The sequence below is a fragment of the Schistocerca americana genome, chromosome X (genome assembly GCF_021461395.2).
Source record: "Schistocerca americana isolate TAMUIC-IGC-003095 chromosome X, iqSchAmer2.1, whole genome shotgun sequence".
NCBI classification, from domain to species: Eukaryota; Metazoa; Arthropoda; class Insecta; order Orthoptera; family Acrididae; genus Schistocerca; species Schistocerca americana.
Window position 1 is genome coordinate 694,740,565 of NC_060130.1, and position 22,544 is coordinate 694,763,108.

The following is a 22,544-nucleotide window of genomic DNA, read 5'->3' on the forward strand; positions in this document are numbered from 1 at the left end:
CTAATCCGATGAGACCGATGACCACGCCGTCTGGTCTCCTTCCCCAAAACAACCAACCAACCAACCGGCACATAGAGCTCAAAATTCGACTCGGACACCGCGCGAGGGCAGCCGACCGACTCATCTCTATACCGCGAGCTCCAAGCACAAACTGCTCCACGAAATTGTTCCAACATTGGGATCTTATAGGTGTACAGCCTCCGGAGGAGAATGTGGGCTCACCCATTAGTTAGTTCATGCTCGTACTAGTAGAAGATTTATTTATTTATTTGATATTTTCTTTTAGTCTGTTATGTATACAAAAGAACAGACCACCGAATGTTCCACATGAATTGCCATGAATATAGCACATACTATTTGTAACATAGTTTAAAATGAACTGGTAATAACTAAGCATTATGCTGTTTAACTGGGGTTAACTGGGGGCGGGGGTAATCTGCATAGAACACACATAAAAATCCATACTACCACTTGGCCATCTGGCGGATAGATGTCTGTTCATTCAGATTCCAGAAGGCACACACTACTCGTCTGTAGATTACAAAGTTTGTAATGTATAAAACTGGGTTACTCTATTATACAACACCTTACTTCACAGCACACTACACTACACTACTGTACTTGGTATCAGAACCAAGTTGGGTCTCTCCTTTGTCTGGATGGTTAGCTCCGGGCACACTGAGGTACAACTCAGGATCAACAAGGGCTGCGCTGCTATGCTATCAGAGGTGTAGAGATTGGGGCATGGCTGTCAGGGTCTCGGGAACTCCTTTCTGGTCCTCAAAAATGGTTCAAATGGCTCTGAGCACTATGGGACTTAGCATCAGTGGTCATCAGTCCCATAGAACTTAGAACTACTTAAACCTAACTAACCTAAGGACATCACACACATCCATGCCCGAGAGAGGATTCGAACCTGCGACCGTAGCAGTCGCACAGCTCCGGACTGAGCGCCTAGAGCCGCGAGACCACCGCGGCCGGCTTTCTGGTCCTCCCCGTGGCTCATCTCCTCACTTCTTCCAGAAGGTTTTTTAGGTGGATGTTTTGCCGTGGCGCGTCTCGTTATCATGATGTATGGCCTCCTCTTGGTTCTCTCAACCATGCAGGTTTTCAGTTCATAAGCTGATATTTTAGCTGTCAATGATTCAGCTATGCCACGGTTCCTCATTCCTTATTATGATATTGACCGTTGTATTACCAGAGACGTTCATGTCTTGGGCTGTAACATTTTTTTCAAATGGCACATTCCCAGAAGATGTGATCCCCGGTGTCGATTGTTCTACATTCATAACTACCTGTGGTGCATTGTTGCATATTCAGTAAGTATCTGGGATATGGACCATGTCCCTACAGGTAGCGTATAGCTCACTTCGTCGAAAGCAAGTGTCATTCTTGTTCTTTGTTGTATGTTAGGAAGGAACTGGTATGTTCTCCTCCCTGTTTCTACCCTGTCCCAGATATCTTGCCATCCCCTATCAACGCATGTCCTAATTTCCTGGCTCTTGTGCACAGCGTCTCCGTTACCTTGTCATATTCGCCCTTTCTGAGCTATTAATGTTTTCTTCTCTTTCTTACGTTTAGGCCTAGAGCTAGTAAGCCTAATATTACCAACAGCACCTCAGTCGATGTTGTTCTGTACTAGTAGAACACCTCTCCCAGTAAATGATTCCTGATATTTTATAACAGTTTACTTTCGTAGCTGCTGGGATACAGTTGATGTCGTGCGAAAGTCACGCAAACCTTGAAGGCCACGACCGCAATCAAATTACTAGCATTATGGAGAGACTGATCCATCATCTTGAGGCTGGATAAAACTACAGTCCACCGATGATGAGAGAAATTATACACTGCCTGATAAAAAGTATGTGGATTCCCGTATGTGACTCGGAATGAAGCAGTAGATGTCACGAGAGCCGGACTCACCAGTATAAAAGGAGGCATGGAGTACTGTGGGATCAGTGGAGGAGTAACAGCAAAACGTGTCGGTCAGGACAGCTCAACGTTTTTGAAATTGGACAAGTCATTGTATGGCAGCTGAGGAAAAAATCCACCAGGGACGTTTCAACACTTCTAAAAGTACACAGATCGACTGTTTTCTGTAGTTATTGTGAAGTGGAGACGCGAAGGAACAACCACAGATAAAAACGACAATTCATACCTCATCTACTGACGGAGAGGGTTCATCAAGAGTTGCGGAGTGTGGTTGTAAAAAATCGCCTGAAATCAAGGGAAGGCGTTACTCGTGCGTAGGAGTTAAAAAGGCCGGGTAACAATGGTCGAACAGCTCGCCATATGCCACACATTTCTTTAATCAATGAGAAGCGACGCTTGAGTTGGTGTAAACAGAGCGTCACCACTGGACAGTGGATGGCTGGAAACGACTGATTTGGAGCGATGAATCACTGTACACCCTATGGCAGTCTGACGGATGGGTCTGGATTTGACGAAGGCTTAGAGAATGTTGTCTGCTATCATGTGTAGTTGTAATAGTAAAGTACAGAGGAGGTGGTGTTAAAGCATGGGTGTGTTTCCGTGTTTAGGATGTGGTCTGTTGTGTTGGCAGAAGAACCAACACCGTGTTACGAATGGAGGCCGAAATGCACGCGTTTAACTCACGCAGGCTAGCGTGATGAGGGAAGAACTATACTGACGTGAGGTCTGGAACATGACAAGGAATGAGAATTCAGAAAGCGGACGTAATTAGTTTTATACTTAACTTTAATCCATTAATGATGAACGTCGCTCTTGACGGTACATGATTCACAATATTATCTGTTCAGAATACATTCATAGTAACTGAATATGGCGCCTTGCTAGGTCGTAGCAAATGACGTAGCTGAAGGCTATGCTAAACTGTCGTCTCTGCAAATGAGAGCGTATGTAGACAGTGAACCATGGCTAGTAAAGTCGGCTGTACAACAGGGGCGAGTGCTAGGGAGTCTCTCTAGACAAGACCTGCCGTGTGGCGGCGCTCGGTCTGCAATCACTGATAGTGGCGACACGCGGTTCCGACGTATACTAACGGACCGCGGCCGATTTAAAGGCTACCACCTAACAAGTGTGGTGTCTGGCGGTGACACCACACTGTCCACTTATTGTTCTTAAGAAAACACTAAATGCGGAGAAACTGAACACATTTTACAGCATTGTGTACTGTGTACAGTAGCATTGCAGTTCGGAGACGATGATTATGTCAGCATGACAATACACCCTATCATAAAGTACATTCCTTAAATGGACTGGCTTGTAGAGAGTTCCGACCTTAGCCCAATGGGAGGAGTCAGAAAGTCGACTTCCCTGCAGACATCAGCGTCCAGTATCTCTACCTCCTGTAGTCTTGGTTCTTGAGGAAGAGTGGGCTGCTATTCCTCCACAGACATTCGGACACCTCACTGAAAGCGTCACGTTGCAGAGTTCACGTCGTCATACACGTCAAGTGTGAACACGCCCCACATTAGTGTCTACTGATAGGTATCCAGATACTTTTGATCTGAGAATGTACATTGAGCATGATCCATCTAACACCTATCATTGGCACTATTCAGTTTTAATAATAAAGGCTGATTATTTGAATACACCATGCACAACAAAATCTTCGGACATTGCTCTGAAAATCGTTAATGTGACGTCAGAGAAAGCATACAAAAGCGCAGAAGATACTTGTGCAGTAAGAAAGAGAGTCGTACCTCTCTTGAGGATGTTGCCAAAGACGCTCTGCTCGTCGTTCTTGGTGGTGCAGTTCCAGCGCTCGTTGCGGAACTGGTACTGGCACTCCTGGATACCGCGGCGCGCGCCGTCGGACACGGAGTGTATGGCGCCCGGCTTGTCCACGCACTCGGCCACCTGCTGCTGCACCAGCCCGGGCAGCGACGAGCAGAGCGCGCGCGCCTCCGTCAGCGGGCTGTCCGCCTGCACCTCCCCCGCAGACGGCTGCGCCGGGCCCGGCGTCGGCGTCACGCCCACCACGCCGAGGTACCTGCGCACCACCCGCTAGACTCGTCTCGTTTCCAGAAAGAATTTTCAAGCTTTTCTCTAACATACTGACATCATTTGTTTCCCGCCTTCGGTCGAGCTCATATGACATCAGCAAAAAGGATGGCTAACACAAATTCGACCATTATAAAAGCATACCTCCACGGACTGCATAATACATGCTAACTCCTGTCACCCAATGTCACAAAAACTTGCATATTTTCGCCCCATCTTAACAGACTGCCAAATCTACCACTAGAATCACCCAAAATTAAAAAAGAGATGTACACACTCCACACATTGAGCATAAAAACAATTTGGCCCTAATATCGTCACTAAATTATAACGAATTTCAACAGAGTGCACAGCGAAATACTACCAATCAAAGAAACAATATCTAGAAAGAAAACAAAATACATTCCAAGTACTTACAAGAGTCCAGTCTTGGACAAAATTATCGCATTATTCGGACCACTAACAACCTAGAACTGCGATTATGATCAGGTAACACTAAACGAGTGGTCTATGCTAGCCCTGATTTATACCGAAACACATGCAACAGCTGTAATTATTTCTACAAAGGCCGGATAGGAAGAAACTTTCTCTCAAGGTTTAAAGAACACATTAGAAGTAGCGATAACCACCAAATAAATTTTTCTCCTCTTAAAATACCGTTCAACACACTGTATATAGTATTGAAAACGCATTGTAGGTACTTCAAACAAATCCGAAAGTTCCTATCATGAACATTCTTGAGGAACTTGCAATTCTTATACATATAAGAAACCAACCACAAGACAAACATAGCTTATACCTCAATACTGTTTAAAAAATGTTTTGAAATATTCGAAAAAGAAACCGGATAAATTCAAAGCGTAGAGTACGGCCAAAGATGACGCACACCAAAATAAAACCTTAACATCGTTGCTCATATACATAGTCTGGAAACATATGTCAGAGCGTCATTCCAGTACGTACGAGAATGTCATAACTTACGAAAAATTATAGAAATTAGAAGTTAACAAAAGCATACACGCCGAATGAGAAACATCTGTCCAATAAACACCTAAAAATTACTAGCACCTACGATTGTTGTAAACATACAGCCCTCATACTTTGTAAACATATGACAACGTAGCTGCTAAAGTGCCAAGTTATTGTCATTACAAATTTATTACTACCTTAATTCAGCATATATAGATCCACAGTCAAAATACAGTTGCCAACTATGTTAAATGTATGTCAGTCCATCTACACAATATACACTGACAAAGCAAAACATTATGACCACTGCCCAGCACGACTCTGCATGCCACATTGTGGGCACGTGACGCGTAACAAAAGTATATCAGCGGAGCAGACACGGACGAGGGGACGAGGGTTAACACTGGCGAAGATATGGGCTTCGAATGGGTAAATCCATTGAGATAAGCGACTTTGAAAAAAAGGGCAGAGTGTTATTACGCAGAACCTATGAACGAGTGTCTCGAAAATAGCGAAGGTGGTCAAATGTTCACCTGCTACCAGTGTGAGCTACTACGGAAAGAGATAGAAGAACAGGGAAACTACCACCAGGCGCTACATGGTTGGACGTCCCCGACTATTCACAGAACCTGGGATTCGGAGGCTTGTCTGCTGTGTAAAGTAGGATAGATGGTGATCTGTGGCATCTCTGTCGGAAGAGCACAATTCTGGTGCACACACAAGTGTTTCGGAGCACACTGTTCATCGTACTTTGTTGAACATAGAGCTCCTCAGTAAACCACCCCTACGTGTTTACGTGTTGATCCAACGACATCGACAATTACGATACAGTGGGCACGGGATCATCGGGGTTTGACTGTCGATTAATGAAAACGTGTCGGCTCTTCGGATGAATCACATTTTTGCCGAGGTGAACTGCTGCTCGAAACGTGCAGCGCGCAACGAACGAAGGCGTGGGAACAGTGTTATGCTATGGAAGACATTCTCCTGCGCTTGCATGGGACCTGTGGTAGTAATAGATGACATGTCGACAGATGCGAACCATCTGCATTCCTTCATGCTTGATATCTTCCCCGACGGCGATGTCATGTTGAAGCTGTCTGTGTCTTGGAGCCAGAACCGTGGTATAGTGGTTTGCGGATCGTTATAGTGAACTCACGTTGATATCTCGGCGACCAAGTTCGCCTGAAGTAAATCCTATGGAACCGAATCTGGGTCGCTATTGGGAGCCATCACCGGCACGCAGATCAGCGGCTCGTTATTTACGCGAATTGCATAAACTGTGCGTAGTTATTTAATGTCACATACCTTCACAAACCTACAAACAAACTGTAGCATTCCAGATACGCGGAATCAGTGATGTATTTCATTCCAAAGAGAGAAAGAAAGCTATTAAACTGGTAGTCATAATATTTTGCTACATCAGTGTATGTGTAAGTAGAAACCCATGTTTTTCTATAACATAAAAATATATAATGAAAATAAGGTCATCCAAATTGTACCGCAGGTCCCTCTATAATGGCAGATCTGTAGTGGAAGTGAAAAAAATATCACTCAGCACTCCTTACAAATGGATTAATCCTTTCACTACCAATTTCTTTCGATGTGAAAGACATTAACGTACGTTTACTTTAATTAATACCACTTTCAAAATTTAAAAAATGAATATTTTTGGGCCGTTTTGTTTTCCATTGCGGGTAGGGGTTGGACGTAATGACATGTTCATAAGAACCTCCAATGTTTCGGACGACGACTGTGAGAAAAATAAAAGACATTCAGAATACAGACATACATGAGTGAATAGACCATCTCTCCAAGTTTTTACTTGATATTACAGGTGCTCAATATGGGAATGTTTGAAGCGGCAAACGCCAAACGTGCGTGCAGTTTATTGACACGTAATTCTCGGGAAGGCGCCACAGCAGCCCGCTTTGCAACTCTGTTCATTGGGCTGACTATCTGCAGGCGCAACCAAATCCGATGCGACAATATGGTGGGGAGAGGAGCAGAGGGTTAACAGCGAAACTTGAAGATACACAAACTACAGGTGCAAGTCGTAATTATAAGAATTCTGCTAAACATAAGCAGGTTTTGGTTTACCAGTTCGACTCTGATACATAGTAATAACATGCAGCAAATCCACACTGGTTCACTGTAGTACTGAAAGGGTTAAGGTAGTCTAATAAATGCAATGTTTCCTGACCTCTGAAAATTATGTGAGTCAGTACCACACCAATGCTTAATAAAGAAAGACGACTATACAGTACATGGGGTATCAAATAATTTGAGACTGAATCGAGGATTTCTCTGTACAGAAGATGCATAGTCATCGACAGACGAAGAAGTACCATCTGGTATGTCCCAGGGAAGTGTGATGGTAGCCTTTCTGATCAAGTAGTGCATTAATGACCGAACAGACAATATTAATACTGACCTCAAACCTTTGCAAGTGGTGCAGTTACGTATAATGAATTCTCTCTAATAAGAACTGCGTAAATATACAGTCAGGTCTTGATATATTTTCCAAGTAATTCAAAGATTGGCGCCTCCCTTTAAATGTTCATAAATGCAAAATTTTGCAATTCACAAACCGTAAAAATGTAGTATTTCATGTCTACAATATCACTGAGTCACAAATGGAATCGGTCAAGCTACACAAATTCTCTTGTTTAACACCCCCCTTAGTAGGGATGTAAAATTGAATAATCGTACAGGCTCAGTAGTAGGTAAAGCAGGTGACTGACCTCGGTTTATTGGTAGAACAGTGGGGAATATTCTTAGTCTACAAGGAGAAACGAATACGCTTAGAACACACTTTTGCGATCCATCTGAGAATATTTCTAAAGTTTTTCAAAATCGTAACAAATAGCACCAACAGAGACAAGAGCATTTCAAAAGGAGTGGAGCACTAATAATCACACGTTTTTTTGCCCCCTGAGAGAGCTTCACCGAGATGCTCAAAAAGCTGATCTGGCAGGCGGTTGAAGATCCCGCGAAAGTTCACTTACAAAGTTTGAAGTGTCAGTCTTAAGAGATAATCTAGGAGAACACTGCAACTCCCTACGAACTGCTCCCTTGGGGATCATGAAGATAACATTAGACTATTTATGGAGCACACAGCAGCATTTAAGCAGTCAATCTTCCCAGGCTCTATACGCAAATGGAACAGGGAGAAAGCTTACTACATGGGAATTACTCTCTGCCACGTGCTTCACAGGGGTTTCCAGAGTATAGGTGTAGATGTAGAAGCACTTTAAAACCTCGGGTAGCTGATACAAAACCCTCTCAGTATTTAAATGGAGTCAGTTCGCAGGGTGTTATCGACGTATAGTGAAACATACTATCTCTTCCTGTCGTTGACGAAGTGGCGACTAGAGTTAGAGAAGCATTTGTTGCCTTAACGAGTCACAAAAAACCTTCATTTGTACCTCTATCTGCAATTGTTCTGAGCTGCTAGTATGCCTGTAAATACTATGGGTATTTGTTGGTCAACTGACATACGGAACACTACAGACTCCTAAGGAGCGCAAATTGTCGGTGCTCGAATTCATCATCACAGTCGGAAATGCGTCCATCATTGCTGTATTTATGGCTATGGCAGCACACAGAATTAGTGAGGAAACGTCACCTGATACGTACAACACGGAAAAAGTAACAGTAATTACTTAATGTGGGTTATTCCGTTTCGTTGATAGAGAAGGGTGAATGTATCAATTTGACGTAAGGGACCCTGGTGAGGAAACGAGCGGTTCGAAAGCTATAAGCGAAAATTGTTCAGATACTTCTGACAGTGGAATGCACCGGTACTGTTTTTGCTAAGAGTTTAGAGCAGGCAGCTTTCACAGGTGATAGTATGGATCAAACCAAGGGAAAAAGTCTAGTGAATGTGAGCTTTAAAGCGCTACATTTAAAGATCTTTCATTCAAGACACTCCTATTGACGAACTTATTGTGTAATGGTGTGCAAAACCTAAGGATGAAAGTAATTTTCCTGTGCTGTATCACTGCCAATTAACATACTCAACATGAAACATGATCCATGCATAAAAATAACAGTTACAGTATAGTGAGAATGTAAGTGAAAGAGATGCGCAGTGAAACAAACAGAAATGACACTATTATTCAAAGACCGTAATTAGAATGTCACCGCAATTCGTGATGATCCCATGGACAATGAGAAAACGGAACATGGCTCTTAATATGGTATATGATCACCGCTGAGGGCAATGCGGGCTCTGCATAGTGGTTCCATGGCGGTCGCTAAGGTTGATAAGGAGTCATTGTGGTAAGGCGTTCCATTCCTCCACCAGTGCGGTTGACAACTGCTTGATGGTTGTTGGTGCTTGTGGATGCGGACGTGCTGCAGTAGGTCTCCCCAACGTGCTCGATGTGATTGTAATCTGGGGAACTGGCAGGCCAGTCCATTCACCGAATATCCTCTCGTTCCCAAGCTCCCACACCTGCACTGTTCTATGCGGTCGCGCATTGTCAGTGAAGTCAGGACGAATGCACTCCTCAAAAGACGAACATGGGGAAGGAGCACAGTGTCAAAGTAACGGTGACCAATAGTGTGTACCGCGTTCAAAGTTTTGGGGGTCAGTAAGCCCATGCAGTATTTTTCCTCCCCAAAACATGTCAAACGGACGACCAAAGCGATCAAGTTCGAAAACGTTTCTCGGTATATTACGTGTTCACACCTCTCGCTATAGAAGGATACGTCCACAGTCACTGTTCAGACTGAATCTGCTCTCTTCGAAAAAAATGACGCACCCCACTCCTCCTTCGTCCAGTAACTATGCTCTTGGCATTATCAAAAATGGTGGCGCCGATGTGTGGGTGTCAACAGAACACGATGTACTGGTCGTCTAGCACAGTGACCACACAAATACAGTCGCCTTGACACTGAGGACCGTGATATTACGTGTCTTGCAATACTGTTAAATGAAGTTGCAATTTCACCCGTTGTTTGACGTGGGTCCTTTCCTGCCTCTTGCATAATGTAGCGGCCATCTGCTGCTGTAGCTACAGCAGAGCCAGTTGTCCAGAACGCTCCCAGTCAACGCACGTGAAATAATGCTGTGAGCTGCACTCAATGCACGTCGTCCTTCTCCCAGATTCCCGATGATTCTTTCCCTTATCACGTCATTTAAATGTTGGTTCTGGGCCATGTTATAATGAAGATGGGCAGATGAATATATAACTGGTCTTTAATGGCGAAGACTGGTGGTAATTAAGTGAATCAGTTTTCTTAGAGTAATTTCGACAGCCGTTCACACACAACAGCAAGGAATACGTGTGCATGTGTAGCCACGCCTCTGCCCTCAAATTTTCGATGTTAAATTCCCAATGCATTCACTGCGTGTGTTGATATTCTGCGCGGTTTCGTCTCTAAGTTTATTGGTAACGTTGTGATATTGAGTAGCATGGTATCCGATAATTTCTCTACAGAATCAAAATATTTATAGGGTAAAACTCTTATACGCTAAAACTTTTGAATGTTTTGCGTCATCGAAATTAGCTTTACACGTTTCATGCCAAACCTTCTGGCGCAATGCCACTGAAGAATTTGAATTAATACCTGTAAGCAGCTAAATGTATACAGGAACTAAAGCGTAATATTTTTGCGGGTGTTATGAGTACTTCATAAGGAGAGGTTTTGCCCTGTGCTTATGAACAACACGCTACTGTTGAGTGTCATGAATCCATGTGTCATTTCTTCATTAGTGAAATGAATTGCAATTGCACCCTGTTGCAGAATGGCTCCGTAAATTATGGTCACACTTGCAACATTAACTTCCTCTGCACGTTGTTTAAGCACAAAAAGCAGCTAGTTCGCAGAATTCCTTCCGCCATGAAATATGAATAATTACGATTTGAATCGCGTTAGCATGATACTTAATATTCAATGGCGAAAAACTACAAATACAGGGATTAACTTCGCAACCTGACAGTAGAAAGTTGAGACCCTCTAATGCTTTACAGACAGCGACTGGCACCCACTCTATGTGTAAGGAATTCTTGTATTTTAATGATTTGTCTGCATTATGAGGTCTATCGAAGTATACTGCAATTCTAATCACTCGCTCGATCTGATTCCTGGCCGAAACATCTTCATGAGTGAAATGATTAGATATCACACATAAATATCTGAATTTTTAGCATTTGCAGCAGTTAGGGGGATTGGGTCGAGCCATGTTCTTGGCTCAGAAGCAAGTTTGTCTACTGAATTTGGTTTTATACAGGCCGTACACCTTTATCGAAAGGTTCTTAGATCTAAGGTTGTTACTGAATGCACGAATTCTTTCTCGGTGTTATCTAGCGCTTGCTCAGGTCTCAGAAACCTTCTTGTATCGTAAAACAGCTCGTAGCCGTTGCGTGTAATCTGGTGCCACTTATCTTCGTCTCCGGCCACGGACGAGTACTAAGTACTTCGAATATCTATCCACGACGAGATGCAGCAGTAATGAGTATCACCAATATGCTCTTAGGTGGGTGGTCATAAAAGTCAGACCGATCAGTCCTCACACACCAACAGAATATTATTGCCATCTGCAAGATCCTTCTTCACGTTCACAGAAATGGCGGTTACAGTACGTTCCTGGATTTTATCAAGGATGGCTAAGAGGTTAGGTAATGTTTACGACAAAAACAGGCTCTGAGGAAGTGGATATGCTTGTGGAGAGTGACGAGCCTCTTGCTTAAATGGCACCGCCGACATAATGTGTAGGAGCTGCCGACGAGCGGGTAAGCAAGAGTACAGTTTTTATGAAACTTTGTGATCAGAAGATTCATATTAGATGCAAAAATGTTAAAACATGCAAAGCAACTGCAGGTTATTAGTGATTATGTGTGCAGCAATTCTCGGATTTCGTAGTATTTACCAATTGCTTATATTAACAAAGAAAGGAAGAAAAGAAGATTGGGTTTAACGTCCCGTCGACATCGAGGTCATTAGAGTAGAGACGGAGCATAAGCACGGAATATCTTAAGGATGGGATAGGAAACCGGCCGTTCACTTTCAGAGGAACCATCCTCTATTTTGCCTCGAGCGATTTCGGAAAATCACGGAAAACTTAAATCCTGGTGGCCGGACGCGGGTTTGAACCGTCGCCCTCGCGAATGCGAGTCAAGTGTCCTATTTACTAACAAAGAAGTAGCCAAAATTTGATGATAAATGTGTGTCGTAAAAAGAGAAGTCTATAGGGATTGAAGTGACGTAGGGGTTTCAGTGAAGAGAGTCACCATGCTGCCATCGTAATACAGCTTTTCTTTGATTTCTGTAGTGCAGTGCGACCTCTGATGGTTATTTCAACAACGTCTACCATAACTATCTCACGTAGTTATTATTTACCGTTTGAGAAACCTGAAGTTGATGAGATTTATGTATGATCGACTGTCTGGATGGGAAAAATTAATCGGATAGGGTGACAATTGTAAATTCGAAGAAGTATCATATTCGAGTTAATTAACTTGTATTCTGCTTCCCAGTCAGAGACAGCATTTTCATGAGACTCTAAAACTTAGTTTCTGTCGACCAATATAGCCTTTGTAACTCCTAATCGTTTCAGTAATTTAGCGCTGAAAGTATAAAAATTGCAGTTTACGCTTTCTTTGTTTCATCTGGGCTATAGATCAGATACACATGTTCTGAGACATTACGCCTGTTTCCGTATTGTTATTTACCAATACATGTGTTTAAGCTTGAAAATGAAAACATGTAAAAACTGGCATGTTCTCATGAAGACGACTTTGTGACATTCCATATGTCTTAGGTATACCGTTCCATAGATCTGTAATTGCAGTCACAATAATGTCGCACTATTGAACTCAATTTCAGTAACCGTTTTCGTCTTAGCAGATTTAGCATTTGTGTACTATTCATAAATACACAAACTCCGCTTATTAGTGTCTCAGAAATAACCCCTCTCACTCCTAAGTTAGATCGTTAACGGGGCGTGGTTTCGATTCTGGTGTGGCTGACTTCCCTGTGTTATGAAATAGCACTACGCGGGAAGTTCAAAATAGGATCCCGGTAGAGGGATACATGGAAAATATCGTTGCATGAAAAAAGTAAACGTACAGAAGCCACAGCATCATCCTTTTCTGGAACTGCGAAAATTATAAAAGTTCACAAAACCTAAGGTCGTATTCTACATCTACATCTACATTTATACTCCGCAAGCCACCCAACGGTGTGTGGCAGAGGGCACTTTACGTGCCACTGTCATTACCTCCCTTTTCTGTTCGAGTCGCGTATGGTTCGCGGGAAGAACGACTGTCTGAAAGCCTCCGTGCGCGCTCGAATCTTTCTAATTTTACATTCGTGATCTCCTCGGGAGGTATAAGTAGGGGGAAGCAGTATATTCGATACCTCATCCAGAAACGCACCCTCTCGAAACCTGGCGAGCAAGCTACACCGCGATCCAGAGCGCCTCTCTTGCAGAGTCTGCCACTTGAGTTTGCTAAACATCTCCGTAACGCTATCACGCTTACCAAATAACCTTGTGACGAAACGCGCCGCTCTTCTTTGGATCTTCTCTATCTCCTCTGTCAACCCGATCTGGTACGGATCCCACATTGATAAGCAATACTCAAGTATAGGTCGAACGAGTGTTTTGTAAGCCACCTCCTTTGTTGATGGACTACATTTTCTAAGGACTCTCCCAATGAATCTCAACCTGGTACCCGCCTTCCCAACACTTAATTTTATATGATCATTCCACTTCAAATCGTTCCGCACGCATACTCCCAGATATTTTACAGAAGTAACTGCTACCAGTGTTTGTTTCCTCTATCATATAATCGTACAATAAAGGATCCTTCTTTCTATGTATTCGCAATACATTACATTTGTCTATGCTAAGGGTCAGTTGCCACTCCCTGCACCAAGTGCCTATCCGCTGCAGATCTTACTGCATTTCGCTACAATTTTCTAATGCTGCAACTTCTGTGTATACTACAGCATCATCCGCGAAAAGGCGCATGGAACTTCCGACACTATCTACTGGGTCATTTATATATATTGTGAAAAGCAATGGTCCCATAACACTCCCCTATGGCACGCCATAGGTTACTTTAACGTCTTTAGACGTCTCTCCATTGAGAACAACATGCTGTGTTCTGTTTGCTAAAAACTCTTCAATCCAGCCACACAGCTGGTCTGATATTCCGTAAGCTCTTACTTTGTTTATCAGGCGACAGTGCGGAACTGTATCGAACGCCTTCCGGAAGTCAAGGAAAATAGCATCTACCTGGGAGCCTGTATCTAATATTTTCTGGGTCTCATGAACAAATAAAGCGAGTTTGGGCTCACACGATCGCTGTTTCCGGAATCCATGTTGGTTTCTACAGAGTAGATTCTGGGTTTCCAAAAACGACATGATACGCGAGCAAAAAACATGTTCTAAAATTCTACAACAGATCGACGTCAGAGATATACGTCTATAGTTTTGTGCATCTGCTCGACAACCCTTCTTGAAGACTGGGACTTTCTGTGCTCTTTTCCAATCATTTGGAACCTTCCGTTCTTCTAGCACTTTCAACACTGCCCTCTTTACAACCGGCACTTGGCTGTGAACTGGCATATTTAATGGATGTTTGATATTAGATTGCAAATAACAGAAAAATGATAGGAATATGGCTCTCGCATCATTTAAAAGGAAGAATTAAGAGCTTTACATAAATGTGAGTTTATTTTACAATATAAAATACAAATGGGTGTTATAATTAAAAAAAAGAAAACACAAAAATATCGTGGATAAAAAAGTTTTACATGATCTCTCTCTTGAGTAGTGCCATTATTACTGTATCTAAATTTAAAACAAAATATCACTGGACTGTCTAACTGCAGGTACCTGTAAAGTCGAGTATTTTAATAGTTCAGATGTAGTTAGCCTTTGTGTGAAAATCTTGGAAACACTGTTGGACGGAAAGGCCAACGCCACAGTCCTTGCACCACCATCTCCTTTCTTTCCTGATGCGCTTACCCGTCTCTTTCTTCCCCCTGTCTATACATACTTTGCAATATCTAGTAGTATTCACCTTGATTGCAGTGGGTGGGACCTTCTCTGGAAAGTGCCTTGCAAATGTCCTCTCAATTTGTGAGGATGAAGCGGCTTGTTGCTGAAAAATATTTCCGTCCTTCTCAGCCAATTTCTTCCCCACTCTGTGAATAAAGTCTACTAGGGATACATTCTTCCTAGTGTTCTCTTTATATACAATAAAACTGTTGACAGTTGACACGATAAACAAGTGGAAAAACAGCTTTTACCACCACTTCAAAGTTTTTCGGTCAAACGGATAATAGCTGGAGAACTGATCTGCTCCGTCAACCCCAGCTTTATTCTTATTATAATCAATAATAATGTCTGGCTTTACAATTTCTGCTATTCCACCTTTGGCCCTCACTTGAATAATAGTGTTGGTAAACTTATGCTTTGTGGCAAGACAAAAAAATCTAGTTTTGACTTCCACTTCACTGCCAAGAGATGATGTTTCCTTTGAAAAACTATCTTTTTTTCAGTTTTAGTGTTCCGAATATTTTTCGCAAACCTTTCCTGTTTTTCATTACAGTTCCCACTCCAAGAGCTTTATTTTCTCACAACATGTCAGAAAGAGATGGACTGGTGTAGTACCTACCCATATAAGTGCAATGTCCTTTGCCAAAGTAGTGTGAACACAACCTTTTTACAAGGTCCTGGATACTATTGTCAACACTGCCTGCAGAACCTGTATGTAAATCACAGTTAAGCATATAACCAGTTGATGAATCGCAGAGAGCATACAATTTAATTCCATATTTATTAGGTTTGTTTTTCATGTATACTCTGAAGCTTGTTCTACCACGAAAGGGACACATTGCCTCATCTATTGTCAGATTCATGCCTGGACGAAAACTAATTTTGCTTTTATTCACAAAGAAATCAAACAAAGGCCTCACTTTGTGAATTAGGTCGTGCTTTTCTTCGCCTCTGTTAATTAACGTAGCATTGTCATTCAAGTGTAACATCGACAATGTAGCGCAAAATCGATCGCGACTCAACAATTTACTCGTAAATCCTTTCTGCGGAAACGGGTCTGTTGCCCAATAATCACTGATTTTCGGCAATTTGATGAAGCACATATGCAAAATAATATTGAGAGACCAGTAAATCTCTTGCAATTTTACTGCAGACCACTTATGCCAAACAGAGTTTATTTTCAAGCTACCTTTGCGTTTCATTGTCGTAATAACGTTACCAGCGTACAGATTGGTTTCATTTTTGATGAGCCGAATAAGGTTGTCATCAAAGAAATAACTAAAATATTGAAGCTCCTCAGTGGAATCTGAAAAATATGATGTTACGCCGACTACTTTCTGGAAATCCGGCAGTGCTGGCTGATCGTCCAGTTCTGACCAATCTTGCTCTTGGTGCTCAGTGAGGCACACACGACCAGGTACCACAGACGGTGACTGATGGTCTATACCATTGTCTGCATACAAAAAAAAATTAATACTAACATTGGTACTAAAGGTTACTAAATGCAAGTGAAGTAATGAACATTACTCACAATACAAAATGCGGTAATGAACTCTTCACCTTCTGAACAATTGAAACATATACATACCTGAATCATCACTTGTACTTTCGTCTGGAGAGTTCGATTCCTCTTTGTAAGAATCGTCAATTTCAGATCCTGCATCTCCATAAAGAATATCTAAGATCTCTGCCTCCGTCAACTCGCTGCACGACATTTTCACGATCGTAAACACCTGTAAATGAACTGCAGGTAACTTCGTCATTGGAGTGCTCACAGCCGCTCCCATGATGAGATAGCCGATAAGTGCTTGCCTCTTGCGGAAGAAGAATGAAATACCTCCACATTAGTTGACAAAACTGTTTCGGAGACTCGCTAAACGCGGTTACGGAGCGAAATAAAGGCTCGCCCGTACGGTATACGGGCGCCGTCGCCAACGTCAGAGCGGCCGCGCCCGTATGGCGTACGGGCACCGTGCTGTAAGTGCTAGAGACTTGCGGTACACGGCTGTTAGAAGGGGGGCAAGTTCTTTCGCGTACTCTGTGTACAATCGAATTGGTATCCCGTCAGGTCCAGTGGCTTTCCTCTGTTGAGTGATTCCAGTTGCTTTTCTATTCCTTGGACACTTATTTCGATGTCAGCCATTTTTCGTTTGTGCGAGGATTTAGAGAGGGAACTGCAGTGCGGTCTTCCTCTGTGAAACAGCTTTGGAAAAAGGTGTTTAGTATTTCAGCTTTACGCGTGTCATCGTCTGTTTCAATGCCATCATCATCCCGGAGTGTCTGGATATGCTGTTTCGAGCCACTTACTGATTTAACGTAAGACCAGAACTTCCTAGGATTTTCTGTCAAGTCGGTACATAGAATTTTACTTTCTAATTCACTGAACGCTTCACGCATAGCCCTCATTACGCTAACTTTGACATCGTTTAGCTTCTGTTTGTCTGAGAGGTTTTGGCTGCGTTTACACTTGGAGTGAAGCTCTCTTTGCTTTCGCAGTAGTTTCCTAACTTTGTTGTTGAACAATGGTGGGTTTTTCCCGTCCCTCACAAAAAATGGTTCAAATGGCTCTGAGCACTATGGGACTTAACATCTATGGTCATCAGTCCCCTAGAACTTAGAACTACTTAAACCTAACTAACCTAAGGGCGCCACACAAACACCCAGTCATCACGAGGCAGAGAAAATTCCTGACCCCGCTGGGAATCGAACCCGGGAACCTGCGCATGCGAAGCGAGAACGCTGCCGCACGACCACGAGCTTCGGACCCGTCCCTCACAGTTTTCCTCGGCACGTACCTATCCAAAACGCATTTTACGATTGCCTTACACTTTTTCCATAAACATTCAATATTGTCAGTATCGGAACAGAAATTTTCGTTTTGATCTGTTAGGTAGTCTGAAATCTGCCTTCTGTTACTCTTGCTAAACAGATAAATCTTCCTCCCTATTTTTATATTCCTATTAACTTCCATATTCAGGGATGCCCCCCCATGAACCATGGACCCTGCCGTTGGTGGGGATGCTTGCGTGCCTCAGCGATACAGATAGCCGTACCGTAGGTGCAACCACAACGGAGGGGTATCTGCTGAGAGGCCAGACAAACGTGTGGTTCCTGAAGAGGGGCAGCATCCTTTTCAGTAGTTGCAAGGGCAACAGTGTGGATGATTCACTGATCTGGCCTTGTAACAATAACCAAAACGGCCTTGCTGTGCTGGTACTGCGAACGGCTGAAAGCAAGGGGAAACTACGGCCGTAATTTTTCCCGAGGGCATGCAGCTTTACTGTATGATTAAATGATGATGGCGTCCTCTTGGGTAAAATATCCCGGAGGTAAAATAGTCCCACGTTCGGATCTCCGGGCGGGGACTACTCAAGAGGATGTCGTTATCAGGAGAAAGAAAACTGGCGTTCTACGGATCGGAGCGTGGAATGTCAGATCCCTTAATCGGGCAGGTAGTTTAGAAAATTTAAAAAGGGAAATGGATAGGTTAAAGTTAGATGTAGTGGGAATTAGTGAAGTTCGGTGGCAGGAGGAACAAGACTTCTGGTCAGGTGACTACAGAGTTATAAACACAAAACCAAATAGGGATAATGCAGGAGTAGGTTTAATAATGAATAGGAAAATAGGAATGCGGGTAAGCTACTACAAACAGCATAGTGAACGCATTAATGTGGCCAAGATAGATACGAAGCCCACACCTACTACAGTAGTACAAGTTTATATGCCAACTAGCTCTGCAGATGACGAAGAAATTGAAGAAATGTATGATGGAATAAAAGAAATTATTCAGATAGTGAAGGGTGACGAAAATTTAATAGTCATGGGTGACTGGAATTCGGAAGTAGGAAAAGGGAGAGAAGGAAACGTAGTAGGTAAATATGGATTGGGGCTAAGAAATGAAAGAGGAAGCCGCCTGGTAGAATTTTGCACAGAACACATAGCTAACACTTGGTTCAAGAATCATAAAAGAAGGCTGTATACATGGAAGAAGCCTGGAGATACTGACAGGTTTCAGATGGATTATATAATGGTAAGACAGAGATTTAGGAACGAGGTTTTAAATTGTAAGACATTTCCAAGGGCAGATGTGGACTCTGACCACAATCTATTGGTTATGACCTGTAGATTAAAACTGAAGAAACCGCAAAAAGGTGGGAATTTAAGGAGATGGGACCTGGATAAACAGAAAGACAAATGGTTCAAATGGCTCTGAGCACTATGGGACTCAACTGCTGTGGTCATAAATCCCCTAGAACTTAGAACTACTTAAACCTAACTAACCTAAGGACATCAGACACAACCATGCCCGAGGCAGGATTCGAACCTGCAACCGTAGCGGTCGCGCGGTTCCAGACTGTAGCGCCTTTAACCGCTCGGCCACTCCGGCCGGCTAAACTGAAAGAACCAGAGGTTGTACAGAGTTTCAGGGAGAGCATAAGGGAACAATTGACAGGAAAGGGGGAAAGAAATACAGTAGAAGAAGAATGGGTAGCTCTGAGGGATGAAGTAGTGAAGGTAGCAGAGGATCAAGTAGGTAAAAAGACGAGGGCAAGTAGAAATCCTTGGGTAACAGAAGAAATATTGAATTTAATTGATGAAAGGAGAAAATATAAAAATGCAGTAAATAAAGCAGGCAAAAAGGAATACAAACGTCTAAAAAATGAGATCGACAGGAAGTGCAAAATGGCTAAGCAGGGATGGCTAGAGCACAAATGGAAGGATGTAGCGGCTTATCTCACTAGGGGTAAGATAGATACTGCCTACAGGAAAATTAAAGAGACCTTTGAAGATAAAAGAACGACTTGTATGAACATCAAGAGCTCAGATGGAAACCCAGTTCTAAGCAAAGAAGGGAAAGCAGAAAGTTGGAAGGAGTATATAGAGGGTCTATACAAGGGCGATGTATTTGAGGACAATATTATGGAAATGGAAGGGGATGTAGATGAAGATGAAATGGGAGATACGATACTGCTTGAAGAGTTTGACAGAGCACTGAAAGTCCTGAGTCGAAACAAGGCCCCCGGAGTAGACAACATTCCATTAGAACTACTGACGGCCTTGGGAGAGCCAGTCCTGACAAAACTCTACCATCTGGTGAGCAAGATGTATGGAACAGGCGAAATACCCTCAGACTTCAAGAAGAATATAATAAATCCAATCCCAAAGAAAGCAGGTGTTGAAAAATGTGAAAATTACCGAACTATCAGTTTAATAAGTCACAGCTGCAAAATACTAACGAGAATTCTTGACAGACGAATAGAAAAACTAGTAGAAGCCGACGTCGGGGAAGATCAGTTTGGATTCCGTGGAAATGTTAGAACACGTGAAGCAATACTGACCCTACGACTTATCTTAGAAGCTAGATTAAGGAAGGGCAAACCTACGTTTCTAGCATTTGTAGACTTAGAGAAAGCTATTGACAATGTTGACTGGAATACTCTCTTTCAAATTCTGAAGGTGGCAGGGGTTGGAAAGGGAGTGAGACAGGGCTGTAGTATCTCCCCGATGTTATTCAATCTGTATACTGAGCAAGCAGTGAAGGAAACAAAAGACATATTCGGAGTAGGTATTAAAATCCATGGAGAAGAAATAAAAACTTTGAGGCTCGCCGATGACATTGTAATTCTGTCAGAGGCAGCAAAGGACTTGGAAGAGCAGTTGAACGGAATGGATAGTGTCTTGAAAGGAGGATATAAGATGAGCATCAACAAAAGCAAAACGAGGACAGTGGAATGTAGTCGAATGAAGTCGAGTGATGCTGAGGGAATTAGATTAGGAAATGAGACACTTAAAGTAGTAAAGGAGTTTTGCTATTTGAGGAGCAAAATAACTGATGATGGTCGAAGTAGAGAGGATATAAAATATAGACTGGCAATGGCAAGGAAAGCGTTTTTGAAGAGGAGAAATTTGTTAACATCGAGTATAGATTTAAATGTCAGGAAGTCATTTCTGAAAGTATTTGTATGGAGTGTAGCCATGTACGGAAGCGAAACATGGACGATAAATAGTTTGGACAGGAAGAGAATAGAAGCTTTCGAAATGTGGTGCTACAGAAGAATGCTGAAGATTAGATGAGTAGATCACATAACAAATGAGGAGGTATTGAATAGAATTGGGGAGAAGAGGAGCTTGTGGCACAACTTGACTAGAAGAAGGGATCGGTTGGTAGGACATGTACTGAGACATCGAGGGATCACCAATTTAGTATTGGAGGGCAGCGTGGAGGGTAAAAATCGCAGAGGGAGACCAAGAGATGAATACAATAAGCAGATTCAGAAGGATGTAGGTTGCAGTAGGTACTGGGAGATGAAGAAGCTTTCACAGGATAGAGTAGCATGGAGAGCTGCATCAAACCAGTCTCAGGACTGAAGACAACACACATTTGTAAAAGAGTTATTAGTGAAATGAAATAAATACGACTGACCTCTTTCGTACGTCACTGTCATGTCCAAAATAAGCAAGGGACTAAAAACACTTAAGACTAGAACGTACTTATAGCAAACACAGTTAGTGACAATGTTTCAAATGGCTCTGACCACTATGGGACTTAACATATGAAGTCATCAGTCCCTTAGTACTTAGAACTACTTAAACTTAACTAACCCAAGGACATCACACACATCCATGCCCGAGGCAGGATTCGGACCTATGACCGTAGCGGTCGTGCAGTTCCAGACTGTAGCGCCTAGAACCGCTCGGCCACCCCGGCCGGCTAGTGACAATGCATCACAGTGTTATTTGTGAAAGTTGCTTAGGCTTAATCCACAGCTGGGACGGAGTCCGGAGTCACCAAGAAACAAAAGTTGGAAAGAAATCGCTGAGAGATGTGCAGATGATGACGAAGATGATGAAGGTGAAGGTGAAGATGATGATGAAGGTGAAGATGAAGATGCTGATAGTGATGATGGCTGTGACGGTTATCGTGATGGTGCTGGTATGGTGATATATTGGTTTCGGAACATAACAGTCAGGGTTTTAGCGCCTATATTAAAAAATTAATGACACGAATGAAGTTAAAAACAGTATACCATAATACACTCCTGGAAATTGAAATAAGAACACCGTGAATTCATTGTCCCAGGAAGGGGAAACTTTATTGACACATTCCTGGGGTCAGATACATCACATGATCACACTGACAGAACCACAGGCACATAGACACAGGCAACAGAGCATGCACAATGTCGGCACTAGTACAGTGTATATCCACCTTTCGCAGCAATGCAGGCTGCTATTCTCCCATGGAGACGATCGTAGAGATGCTGGATGTAGTCCTGTGGAACAGCTTGCCATGCCATTTCCACCTGGCGCCTCAGTTGTACCAGCTTTCGTGCTGGACGTGCAGACCGCGTGAGACGACGCTTCATCCAGTCCCAAACATGCTCAATGGGGGACAGATCCGGAGATCTTGCTGGCCAGGGTAGTTGACTTACACCTTCTAGAGCACGTTGGGTGGCACGGGATACATGCGGACGTGCATTGTCCTGTTGGAACAGCAAGTTCCCTTGCCGGTCTAGGAATGGTAGAACGATGGGTTCGATGACGGTTTGGATGTACCGTGCACTATTCA

The 22,544-nt window shown here is 42.9% G+C and overlaps 1 protein-coding gene across 2 annotated transcripts in view; it reads right to left on the minus strand.

Moving 5' to 3' along the window:
* The window catches only part of LOC124555664 (protein Wnt-16-like), a 776,949-nt gene that overhangs the window by 377,499 nt on the left and 376,906 nt on the right, over positions 1-22,544 (minus strand). For both annotated transcript variants that reach the window (XM_047129653.1, XM_047129652.1), the window contains exon 2: positions 3,687-3,976. In XM_047129653.1, the coding sequence (XP_046985609.1) occupies positions 3,687-3,976 (290 nt within the window). The remainder of the gene's footprint in view (positions 1-3,686; positions 3,977-22,544) is intronic.